Source organism: Globicephala melas, chromosome 15 (genome assembly GCF_963455315.2).
Source record: "Globicephala melas chromosome 15, mGloMel1.2, whole genome shotgun sequence".
NCBI classification, from domain to species: domain Eukaryota; kingdom Metazoa; phylum Chordata; class Mammalia; order Artiodactyla; family Delphinidae; genus Globicephala; species Globicephala melas.
Window position 1 is genome coordinate 81,839,181 of NC_083328.1, and position 13,121 is coordinate 81,852,301.

General features: G+C 48.9%; 1 protein-coding gene across 1 annotated transcript; it reads left to right on the plus strand.

Moving 5' to 3' along the window:
- Window positions 1-362: 362 nt before the first annotated feature.
- Window positions 363-10,346, plus strand: CIMIP1 (ciliary microtubule inner protein 1). Its single transcript, XM_030841617.2, has 4 exons — window positions 363-469; window positions 2,437-2,518; window positions 4,148-4,249; window positions 10,185-10,346. The coding sequence occupies exons 1-4, from the start codon at window positions 363-365 to the stop codon at window positions 10,344-10,346; spliced, it is 453 nt and encodes a 150-aa protein (XP_030697477.1).
- The last annotated feature ends 2,775 nt before the right edge of the window (window positions 10,347-13,121 follow it).

Below are 13,121 nucleotides of genomic sequence, written 5' to 3' on the forward strand. Positions count from 1 at the left end.
CCTATTTCGTAACCCAGGCGGTGGCTACAGGGGTCTCTATGACGGAATCCATTAAGCTCGGTACGCTTAGGGTTGGTCCACTTGGCCTGTATACTTGCAGGTCTCAATTTTAAAGGGAGGAGGGAATGTAAGGTCTTGAGGTTTCCCCGAGGTTTTCCGCAGAGAAGGGCTGCTGCGCCCGCGAGCCGGCAGGTGGGCAGGGAGGCGGGCGAAGAGCGCAGCTGCGGACTGAGATGGCAGTGGGCGCACGGAAGCCGCGGAGCCAGGCGGCCACAACCTCGCCAGGTGCTGCGCCGCCACCGCCTGCGCGTCCTGCGTTGCTTGGCAACCCGTCTCCTAGGCGACGTGAGACGCTGAACCCAATGGCCGAGGGTGCCGGGCGCTCCAAGACCCCAGGCCCCATGGCGCAGAAGCCCATGAGCAGGGCCGAGGCCGAGCGCATGAACCTCGTGGCCCAGGACGAGATCTGGTAACGCCCGGGAACCGGGAACCCAGTGGGCTGGGCCGTTCCCACCTGAAGTGTTCAACCTGGCCGCCTCAGTTTCCCCACCAAGTCCTGGAGGTGATCGACCTCTGGGCGCGAAGAGAGTGCCCTGGAGGGGGTCGGGGGGCCTTGCGGAAAGGGGGCAGTGTTAGGGACGAAAGAGCCTTTCTTTTTCTTTTCTTAGGCACACCACAAAGGCGTGAAAGAGTTTGCATCTGCCTTTACAACCCGCTGCAAAACTTTGCTTGTTGAGATACGACTGATGTGTGCTTATTTTTAATATTTACCAAACGCTTAAAACATCTTAATGTTTGTTCAGTTCGAATGAGAGCACGTCACATTCTCGCTTGCTTGTCCTGGTTTTTGAACAAGAAGCTTTAATTTAAAGAATAGATCCGTTTTCTCAAAGATTTATGTTCAGCAGACATCTGTAATGGATGTTTTTATTTGACATTCTATCCCATTGCTAAATAGTATCCCATCTCTTTGAAGTTTTAACGGGTATGGGAAGTTACTAATTTAGATGCAAGTAAGTAAATATTAGCAACAACAAACCATCATGGCTCACCTCTTAAACTTCAGTTATCCTATTGTCATCTCTATGACTTTTACCATTTCCTTGAAAACCCTGTAATAGTCACTTCATATTTTTCTTTAAATTAGCTTTGTTTCACTTAGTGAACTTATTTTTATAGGAAACTTTATATCACTCTTGAAAATGGAAAGCCAGTATTATTTGCAATAAATACATGCTATTATTATTTTTTAAATCTTTATTTTTATCCAAGTACCCACTATAGGAAATACTACCTAGCAGGGTATTAGCAGGGTCTGTTTGCTCTGCCTAGAATGCCCTTTTCTCTCTTCCGCCACCAAACAAACTCCTACTCATCCTTCAAGACCCAAATCAGATGGCCCCTCCTGTGTGAACAGAGCCAATTAAGCCCTTAGACTGTTCTGTCCCATGTCCAAACTTAAACACTTGAAACGTGGTTATTCCAAATTGGGATGAGCTGTAAATGTAAAATACTAGATTTCGAAAACTTCATGCCCCTAAAAAGTGATACCAAAATTAAGTTTACCTGTTTATTTTTACTTTTTTTAAAATGTGGCTCTAGAAAATTTTAAATTACATATATGGCTCATATTTTTGTCTCATGTTACAGCTCCCTTGGAAATAGACTCTGCTTTAGATGCTCAGTGTCCAGGGAAAGAGTTTGGCCAGGGCCTCTGAAACTGTTGAGACATCAGAGGGGGCTTGGGGTGCAGATATTGATTCCAAAATAGGAAAAGAAACTTGAAAATCAAAATGAATAAATGTTTAATCAGATTTTTGCAAAATGCAACACACCCGCTCTTCAATTGCAATTCAGTTCAGCTCCTAGGTAGTTATGTATAAATTATATTCAATGTGGAGCAAAAGCAGGGCCAGGATTAGGGTGGGATGAGTGAGGCATCTGGAGTGCAATAGTTAAGGGGGGGACTCCATCTCAAGATCATGCAGGTGCTGGCTCTGTGCTTGCAGGAACCTGAGAGTGGGCACCTCCTTAAATTTTGCATCCCAGGGACTCACTCACTCTGGCCTGGTCCTTGCTCTGAAAACAAAGGAACTTTATATGTACCTCCATAATGATTTAACACTCCCCCATTACTATAGGTCCAGGGGCCCCCAAAACAAGGATTCCATTCCTAGATGACCCCTCGGGCAGAGTCAGCCCCAGTTCTGTCTGCTCCCCAATGTACCACCCAACCAGCATCTCTGGTTCTTAGACATGTGTCTTCCTTACATTAGTGGGAAGTCCCCAGCGACAGGGACTCCTGCTTCCTCCCTGACACGGAATCATCCTTCAGTCCAGATGCATTGAAGAATGTAAAATTCTCCCCATTGCACCTTAGGGTTTGCTACTTTAACCCTTTTCAAATGTCTGGCATTTAAGAGCTTTCTTTTTCAGGACGTACCGCCTGAAGGCTGAAAACGAGGCACGGCAAAACTGGGCAACGAACTGGGGATTTTTAACGACCCCCTTCGAGGAGGTAAATGTAAATTTGATGAGCTCGGAGGTTATAGAATCAATCATTTCCAAGAATAAATGGTTATGAAGTGTATAATTTGCGAGAATAAATTAAAGAGCATGTTGTAGGCGAAGACGGCTGACACCTGAAGTTTCCTCCCATTCACAAATTTATTGAGTACTTACTATGTGCCAGGCACGTTCTACGTGCTTCATCCGAACCAGCTCATTGAACCCACACGACAACCCCTGTGCGGAGGGGCGTGCTCTTTGATGTCCATTTTCCAAATGAGGAATTTGAGCTCAAAGAAGTGCAAAGTCACACAGCTCAGAAAGAGAGGCACCAAGGGGAGATGCTGGTCTGGCTGATTCCAGGGCCACTCGGCCTTGGAATTCCCATCTGTAAAATGGGGTGACAGTCCTCACTGCCTCACTGAGTGACTGTGACGTTCAGATGGAAAGAGAGGAGAGGCCAAGTGAATATCGGCACGATTATTAGGAAAATACTCTTGGTATTTCCTACACCAGATAGGAAACAGAAACAAGGAAAAGGACCAGGCATAATTAATAGGGAGTGATGGGGACACCAGCAAAGAGACCACTGACCCCATCCAGAGGCAGCCACCATCAGCCCAGCTGAGGACTACCAGGCAAGCAGACTGGCTGTATTTTCTGACTGTTCGAGAGAGTCTAGGGCTTCCCCGGTGGCACAGTGGTTGAGAGTCCGCCTGCCGATGCAGGGGACACGGGTTCGTGCCCCGGTCCGGGAGGATCCCACATGCCGTGGAGTGGCCTAGCCCGTGAGCCATGGCCACTGAGCCTGCGCGTCCGGAGCCTGTGCTCTGCAACGGGAGAGGCCACAGCAGTGAGAGGCCCGCGTACCGCAAAAAAAAAAATAAAATAAAATAAGAGTCCAGAAATCCAGACGCTTTAATGAAATCTCTGAGTCTAGAATAGTGGCTTGGATTTATAAGACGCCAACAGGCTCGCAGAATGCTTGTGTGAGCTTCACTGGGATGGCGGCCAGTGGTTTGCAACCTTCCACGTGATCTCCAGGACAAAACATGAGGAAACCACATTTCTCTGGGGAGGCAGAATCGCACAAAGGCCGCATAATTCAAAATGTCCATGATTCTAGGCAGCGTAAAGCCCCTTTGTAATTCACCCCGTCCCACTAGCGCTGAAATTATGCCATTCTTAATGAGTTTTTTTAATACTTAGAGAGTTACACAATTTGAAATTTTATGCCTAAAATGAGTCCTTATTAATATAATATGCATAAAAGAGTCTATATTAATATTCCTTATGTGTAATTAAATTGGGTTTTTGAAGGGTTCAAAGTTGCTTTAAAAATTAAAAGGGGGGATGGAAGCTCTCCTCACAGTTTACAGGTTGGTCCTAAACCTTGCTGCCATGTTTTAGTCTAAGTCCATAACCTGTGACGTGTTCTCAAATCACTCAGCAGGGCTGTAAACAGGCGTCTGCAGGGGCCTGGGGCTGAGCTGGCCTGTTGGCCAGTCCCCACGCCACCTCTTTCTAACTGTGATCTGAGCACCACCTAACCTGTAAAGTGCCTTGTCCTGGGGGGCAGTGAGGGGAAGCTTCCAAGGTCTCAGCCTGCGGGGCCCCATCCCTGGGGATTGTGTTTCAGCTGATCGAGCGTGAAGAAGAGCCCGCCACCCCAAAGCCCAAAATCGAGCTTCCCGAGCGCTTCCGCATCCGGCCAGTGACCCCAGTGGAGAAATACATCAAGGTTCGCAAAGTCCTTTTAAGTACTTACTTTCCTAAGTAAGAAATCAAGCCCACCGGAGACGGTGTTTCTCCTGTGTTGCTCCTGGTGGGCCCAGCCACCTGCACAGGTAAGAACACAGCGGCGCCCGGCCTGCGGGGAGGCGGGTTTCCAGCCCTTTCCAAGCGCACACATGCAAGACACAGCGGGTTACTGGTCCCTACACGGGCGGGACCTCAGAGGCCAGAGGAAGGAGTTGGGATTTGAGCCCGATTTGCAGTGGGAAGCAGGGCCACGGCGTGTTGAGAATTGCCTTTTTAAGAGATCGCTCTTGTTGCTGAGTGAGGGACCAGACTGTCCAGAGGGGTGAAGACTTAGATGGTGTTCCCACCTGAGACCCATCAGCTGTGGATGTAGGGTAGATGTCTCTAGAAGTTGCTGAGCTCTGTATGTCCCTGGGTTTCCTCTCATGCATCCGTCACTTTAATCCTGGGTTCTGCTCTCTGCCCAGCTACGGAGAAGGCATTTCTGTGTCCTGATGGGGAGAGCAGATGAAAACTCAGGATGAAGGCGGCCAGGGGTGGGGGTGTTAGGCTCTGCATTTTCTTTTCCCGACGCCCTCAGGGTCTGATGGGGTGGCCAGCTCGTTCGTAGTGGGTGCTCAGTGGGTACGATCTGTTAGCCGAATGAATGAATGAATGAATGAATGCATTCCACTGAGATGTTGAGAGGGTTCCCCCCGATTATACAACAATAGAGGCTCAGTGATTTTTCTAGAAATACAGCAAAATATAAATCATACATTAAAACATCTGTATGTACCCTGACCCATGGTTAACATTTTGGGGAGTTCCTTCCAGATGTTTTCTATGCCTCCATATACCACCAATAAATGCTAGCTCTTTTTTTTTTTTTTTTTTTTTGCGGTACGCGGGCCTCTCACTGCCGTGGCCTCTCCCGTTGCGGAGCACAGGCTCCGGACGCGCAGGCTCAGCGGCCATGGCTCACGGGCCCAGCCGCTCTGTGGCATGTGGGATCTTCCCGGACCAGGGCACGAACCCGCGTCCCCTGCATCGGCAGGCAGACTCTCAACCACTGCGCCACCAGGGAAGCCCTAGCTCTTATTTTATTACTGTCCTTTAGTTGCTCCCCATACTGAGTGCTTTACATGGTTATCTTATGTCCACAACATCCCTGGAAAGTGGCTATAATGGCCATCAAACCCATTTGGTAGATGAGGAAACTGAAGCTGACAAAGGCTGAATAACTTTCCCAAGGTCAAGTGGGTCTGATTCCAGAGCCATACTCTTAAATGTTATTTTTTGACTGCTCCTTCAATAAACACACACACATACACACACATGCATATATATATATATATATATATATATATATATATATATTTAAAAATCAAACTCCACAGGCTGCTTTGTAATCTTTTTTCACTTAACAATATGCCCTATATATCTTTCCATGCAGTTAATTACAGCACTCCAAATCATATTACGTTACTGACTGCATTTTTCTCCATTGTACGGGTCGACCATGATTTGTATACCCTCCCCCTATCTCTGGACGTCTAGTTTGTACCCAGTTTGCAAGGAGCAGCCTTGTAGACACAGTGTTTTGCTCCCGGTCCGTAAGTTTATTGGGAGACGTGCCCAGAAATGCAGTGGTTGTTCAAATGAACCACACACGTGGGGAACCCGCTCTGCCCGCACAAACTCCGACTGGAACCCTCGGGCTGGCCAGCGACAGGGCAAGCGGGGCAGGTAGAGGCTCTGCTATTTCTCCACTGCTGGGTTTTAATTCTGCCACCTCCCTACCCCCGCCTCCACCCCGAGGTCCCCGAGGGACCCTGCTGTCTCTCCTGGCCACGAGCGGTCCCCGTAAGTGCCTTTCTCCTGGGGAAGCTGGGCCCCTCCTTCCGCCATCCTGACAAATGGCCCCTGTGCCTGTTCAGGCTGGGTGGCGGCTGTCACCAGAATCATCATCTTTTCAAAGGAGGTGCTCCCACCTAGAGAGCAGAACAGCATCCCCTTCTGGGGGGAGAAGAGAGGAACTGTCCTGGGACCAGAACAAAACGGAACATGATTTCTCCCTGTGTGAGCCTCTGCTCAGGAGAAGGCCAGGTGTGGAAGCCACACCCCTGTCAGAGCCTGGGGGGTGGACGGGGGAAGGAGTGGAGGGTCAGTCTCACGATCCAGCAGAGAAAGGTACTTTGCTTGTTTCCCTCTGAGCTTCCTTCCTTGCCGAAGAAATGGCTCCCGTCTTCCTCCTTCCCATCCCCTCTTCAGGTGGATAGACCCCTTAAAAATACATTTATGGGGCTTCCCTGGTGGCGCGGTGGTTGGGGGTCCGCCTGCCGATGCAGGGGACACGGGTTCGTGCCCTGGTCCGGGAAGATCCCACATGCCGTGGAGCGGCTGGGCCCGTGAGCCATGGCCGCTGAGCCTGCGCGTCCGGAGCCTGTGCTCCGCAGCGGGAGAGGCCACAGCAGTGAGAGGCCCGCGTACCGCAAAAAAAAAAAAAAATACATTTATGGTTTAACAGGCATCCTATACCCCAAAGGGCAATGCTGTGAAAAGCCTCCTTCCATCCCCCGAGTCCTGAGAGCTGTTGCCCCCCGTCTCTGCACCTTCCCCTGATGCAATATGTCTATCCAAGTGGATGTGGAGGGTTCTAGCCCTTTTTCCTTCGTACACAAATTATACCATATTTTACATCTTTTATGCATCTTTTTTTCTCTTAGCAGTTTGTCTTCAGAGTCGTTCCATCTGAGAATATAGAGAGCGACCTCATTCTTTTAAACTGCTGCGTAGTTTTCCGCGGTGTGGAGGGGCTGTGGCTGAACGGGTCCCCGTGGATGGACACGTAGGCTGTGTCCAGGCATTGGCTATGACAAACAGGGCCTTGGTATGTGCGTGTGCAGGTATTAGGATGTCTTAGGATAAATGCCTAGGGATGGACTGTCAGGTCAAAGAGCGTTTGCATTTTCATTTTTCGTAGATGACGGTAAGATTGCCCTTCACAGAGAATTAACAACAGATTCTCCCATAAGCTCGTTCACGGTGGTGTTTTCATCTCTTCATCTGGTGGGTGAAGTGTGGCATCCCAGGGTGGGTTCTGACTGCATTTCTCTTACCAGTTGGAGATAGACTTGAAGGCTGGTCCCGTGTGTTCCCGAGGTCCCAGCATCGTGGAGAACTGGCTCGCTGGAGGAAATTCTGGCCTCGTTGGCGTATGTTCATGGCCCTCCCTGCATGGGGGCTCTCAAGAGATTCATTTTAATACCTCAGCAAGAATATATGTTAAGGGGCTTCATCCAACAGGACCGTCCCCTCCGGCCACCGCCTCACTCAAAGATCCTCTGAGCCAAGCGTGAACTCATAACCCCAAGCATACTAAACCTCTTCCTCTCAGTTCTTCTGCTGGAACAAATATTCCTCACTGCTGTCTTGGTTCAAATCCCCCCGTAAGAGCAGAACAGAAGATTATTCCAAATGGAAGGGAGAAACCTGCATAAACATTTAGCCTCATTTTCCAAAAATTTTCCAAATTTCAAGGAATTGACAAACAAAATTGTGGGGTTGTTTTCATTTCAGATAGAATCCCATTTCCCTTCTGGTTTTTAATTAAATTCAATTGTTTTTCATTCCCGTGGCATCTATGGTTTGGGTGTGTGTGTGCGTGTACACACACGTATCGTAAAACCTTCTAATCAAACCTATAACCGCCAGGATACCATCTGACAATGTTGCCACGTATTTTATAAAGGGCGCTGTGAACTGTAGTATTTGATATTTCTGCACCTTACTTTTTTCTCTTTTTCGCTCTTCTACCAAATAAAAATTATTTCCTTGGGTCGTGAATTAAATGTGTTAAGCATTACGAGATAAAGAGACATGTTTGGTGATCGTTACTTTCAGGGAAAATGTGATCTCCGAGGCCAGCTGATCGGAGCGCACTTACGTTCAGCGCACCTTACTTAGGGACCCTGGCTCTTCTTTCTGTCTTTTCTTTCTAATTTTTTCTTCCAGTTTTATTAAGCTATAATTGACATACAGTACTAAGTAAGTATAAGTTGTGCAGCATCATGAGTTGACTTACGTACACCATGAAACGATTATCGCAATAAGTTTAGCGAACGTCCATCTTCTCATATAGATACCAAATTTAAGAAATAGAAACAAAATTATTTTCTCCTTGTGATGAGAATTCTTAGCATTCACTCTCTTAACAGCTTCCATGTATCACGTAGAGCAGTGCTCCTAATATTTATCCTCTTGTACGTTACATCCCTGGCACTTGTTTGTCTTATAACTGGAAGCCTGTACCTTTTGACCACCTTCATCCAATTCCCCCTCCCCCACCCCCACCTCTGGTAACCGCAAATCTGACCTCTTTTTCTACGAGTTTCTTTGTTTTTGAAGTCCAATTGACCCACAACACTATGTTCGTCCTTATTATACAACACAGTGATTCAATATTTCTAAACATTTCAAAATGATCACCGTAAGTCTCGTTACGATCTGTCACCATACAAAGATATTGCATAATTACTGACTATGTTCCCCACACTGTACGTTTCATCCCTGTGACTCATTTATTTTGCATCTGCAAGTTTGTCCCTTTTACTCTCCCTCACCCATTCCTCTCCTCCTCCACCACCCCTTTGGCAACCATCTGTTTGTTCTCTGTTTCTATGACTCTGTTTCTGTTTATTTTTGTCCATTTGTTTTGTTTTTTTAGACTCCACATGTAAGTAAAATCATGCAGTATTTGTCTTTCTCTGTCTGACTTATTTCACTTTTAAGTGCCCATCTATGTTGTCACAAATGGGAAGATTTCATTAATTTTTATGGCTGAATAATATTCCATTGTGTATATAGACCACATCTTTATCCAGTCATCTGTTGATGGGCACTTCGGTTGCTTCCTTATCTTGGCTATTGTAAATAATGGTTCAATGAACGTAGAGCTGCATGTATCTTTTCAAATTAGTGTTTTCATTTACTTTAGGTAAGTACCCAGGGGTGGAATTCCTGGATAGTATGATAGTTCTATTTTTAATTTTTTGACAAACCTCCATACTGTTCTCCACAGTGGCTGCACCAATTTCCATTCCCACCAACAGCGCAGGAGGGTTCCTTTGTCTCCACATCCTTGCCAGCACTTGTCATTTGTTGTCTTTTTGATGATGGTGACTCTGACAGGTGTGATGATTAGTGACAGTGAGCATCTTTTAATGTGACTGTTAACTACCTGTATATCTTCTTTGGAAAAATGTCTATTCAGGTCCTCTGCCCATTTTTTAATCAGGTTGTTTGTTTTTTTGATGCCGGGTTGTATGAGTTCTTTGCATATCTTGGATATTAACCCTTTATCACATACGTTTGCAAATATCTTCCCCCATTCGGTAGGTGGCCTTTTTGTTCTGTTGACAGTTTCCTTCTCTGTGCAGAAGGTGCCTTTGAGTTTGACGTAGTCCCATTTGTTTATTTTTCCCTTGCCTGAGGAGACATATCCAAACAAATATTGCTAAGACCAATGTCAAAGAGTGTGCTGCCTATGTTTTCTTCTAGAAGTTTTATGGTTTCAGGTCTTACCTTTAAGTCTTTAATCCATTTGAGTTTAGTTTTGTGCATGGTGTGAGAAGTAGACCAGTTCGCTTCTTTTGCACGTTGCTGTCCCGTTTTCCCAGCACCATTTATCAAGGAGGCTGCCTTTTCCCCACTGTATATTCTGCCTCCTTTGTCATGGATTAAGTACCCATAGAAGTGCGGGTCCATTTCTGGGCTCTCCGTTCTGTTCCATTGACCCATGTGTCTATTTGGGGGCCAGTACCGTGGTTCTTTCTGTCTTTTCCACACCAGGCGTACCGATCCTGATGCCTCCGTGGACACGCCTCATGTTGCTGTGGCCCAAGGCGACTCAACCCCCTGCCTTTCTATTCCAGGTGCTCCCATCCCCCCCAGTCCCAAAGACGACCCAGGGCTTCATCGGCTGGAGATCCGGGGTGCCGGGCCTGAACAAGTGTCTGGAGCACGATCATGAGATCAGAAGCTGCAAAGGGGCGTATGCCAAGGAGCTAAACTGGCCGAAGCAAGGTGTCCACTGAGTCCAGACAGAGACCCCGGCCCCTGGGGCAAGGAAGGGTGGACCGCCAGATGCCGGTGCCCATGCCCAGGAAAGGAAGAGTTCCCCGGCCTCCCCACCAAGGACAGGGTTCCCCTCCACATCTGCTCATGGGATACTGTTGCAAAGAACACAAAACAGCCCTTAGACGTTTTCAATTCATCAATGCCTCCCTTCCGGAACATTCTTGTAACATATTCATTCTTGGCTAATGCAATGAATAAAGCAAACTAGACCCTCTGATTTTTTTTAATACCATGGGAATTTCTAGGTATAGCTTTTAAAAAACACGATGTGATTCCATTTTTAAATATTTGTCTAAATGCTTTAATGTCACCCTCAATCCCCCTTCTCAGCATCCTTGTTGTAATGAGGTTGTTGGCCAGGTGTTTCTGTACCCAAATCCCCCTGGGCCTGCTTTTCAGGAGGAATAAAGCGCTTTGAGCGTCCCTCGACACTCCTTCCCCAGGATATCTGCAATACATCAACAGCTTTAAAGCAAAGACGGGCACAAGATGCGCCATTGAGTGCGGATTTCCTGGAGAGGACGGGTTTCCCAAGCGCTCCGTAGAAAACCTTCTCCGATTACCTGGTCCACCCCCCCCCCCGACCCCCATCACCACGCAGACGGCAGCCGAGCTGGGCAACGAGGCCATCGTCCGTTCCCCCGGGGACGTTTGACATTAACCCCTTGGTCAACATTTGATTTCCGGTCCCTGCCTGTCCCTGAGGCTTTGCTTCACCTCCTACAGATGGGGCTGGGGGTGGAGAGTGCGCTGTCCAGTTGGTGAAAGAGGGCAGCAAGGAGGAGCCAGCAGGTCCTGAGGCCCCGCCCACCAGACCCCAGGGAGTAGGCAAGCAGAGAGTTTGTAGGTGGCCTGTGAAGGCGGGTCGGTGTTTCGTTTCTGAGCAGCAGAGGGTGGTGCTTCCTTCACACCTGGGGTGGGCAGAGGTGGGGGGCAGCCATGTCAGTCACCTGCCGTCCGCGGAGTCACGTTCCTTCCTCCCTCTGGTTGGTCCAGTGTCACTGTTCACGGGATGGGCTCCTCCCTGGGTTTGCTTGAGTGAGGGGGCTGGAGGCGCTTGTATCTCATGGAATCCACCTACAAGCCCCACCCATCCACACCTTTCCTGCTCACCTTCCTGTCCAGGTGTGGGTGGGAGTGTCTACCAATGCAAGAATCCCTCATCTAGACCCTTTCCCCGACCCTGGACGCTGGCCTCCTCTAGCACACTTCTACAGGGGCTCCATGACTTTGGGGGCACCAAATGCTGGGGGACAGAATTCCTACTGAGTCTCGGCCATCCCCTGCAAGCTCTGGGCTCAGTGTCCAAATGCCAGAGGCCCCTGGCTGAAGAGCTCCTCTTGTTCAGGGATGTGGTTCTCTACAAAGCCTGCAGGCTGTGCTTTGAGTGACTGGGCTTCTCACGGGCGGGGGGGGGGGGGGGGGCGGGGGGGGGCGCTGCTGACTGCCGACAGCTCCAGAGCGAGCCAGTTGGGCACTGAGAACACAGCCACAGGGCAAAGCCTCCTCCCAGATCCCTCGTTGGTTCTCTGCCCCACACGGCCCTCCTCTAGCCCAGAGCTGGAAACTCAGGTTCTCACGGGCTGCCCAGCCTGGAAGCGCAAGAACATGAGAGAAACAGCCCTTTAAGAAGCCTCGTCATTCCCTCTGAGTGCGGTGCCCACACGCATCACCTGCCACATGGGTCACGTGGGCCACGGCCACTAGGAAATCCCACGGTCATCATGCTCACATCCCACCTGCCACCCACAGACCACACATTTAAAGGAGAAATGTCGTAGCTCTTTAGGTCCTGAGAAAAAATAGGACAAAGTATCATGGGCTAAACTGTGTCCCCCCTTAAAAAGATCTGTCAAAGTCCTAACGTCCAGCACCTGTGAATGTGGTCTGATTTACAAATAGGGTGATTGCAGAGGGAATGAGTTAAGATGAGCTCATACTGGAGTGGGGGTGTGGGGTTAATCCAATGTGACTGGTGTCCTTGCAAGAAGAGGAGAGACACAGGGAGGAGACGGCCACGTGAAGACACGGGAGAAGCCACGTGACCACAGAGGCAGAAATTGGAGTGATGTATCTACAAGCCAAGGGATGCCAAGAACTGCCGGAAAACCACCAGGAGCCAGGAAGAGGCAAGGAAGGATTCTACCCTACAGGTTGCAGAGGGAGCACGGCCCTGCCGACACCTTGATCTCAGACTGCCACCCCCAGAACTGTGAGAGAACCAGCTTCTGTTACTTAAGCTGCCCGGTCTGTGGTCCTCGGTTATGGCGCCGCAGGAGAAGAGCAGAGTATTGGATACATTCTGCTGCCTCCCTCTCCCCCCGCTCAGAAAATACCCCCCTCTGAGCACGTGTCCTTCATTGGTCTTGACTCAGGCTGTGCCTGCATGAGACAAGCTCACGTGGCTCCTTCAACTCCAAAGATGTTTCCAATCGCCCAGATGTTTAGCCTGATATAGACTAAACAACAGGATGCTGGCCAGACTCGTCCCGCTTAAATCCTAATGTTCTGGCATCTCGGTCATCGCTGCAGGCGAGGCATCTACCCTTGAAGAAACCCACGTTCCTTGTTGGGATCAGATGCCGCCCCTGTGGTTGAGGAGAGCAGCCAGAATCTTCTGTCTTCAAGCTTTGCCTCGACCCCGCCAGGGTTGAATTTCTGTCTGCTAGGCATGAGGCAGCACACACGTTGGCCTGGGACGCAATTGCAACGTCAGGTGCTGATTTTTGTTC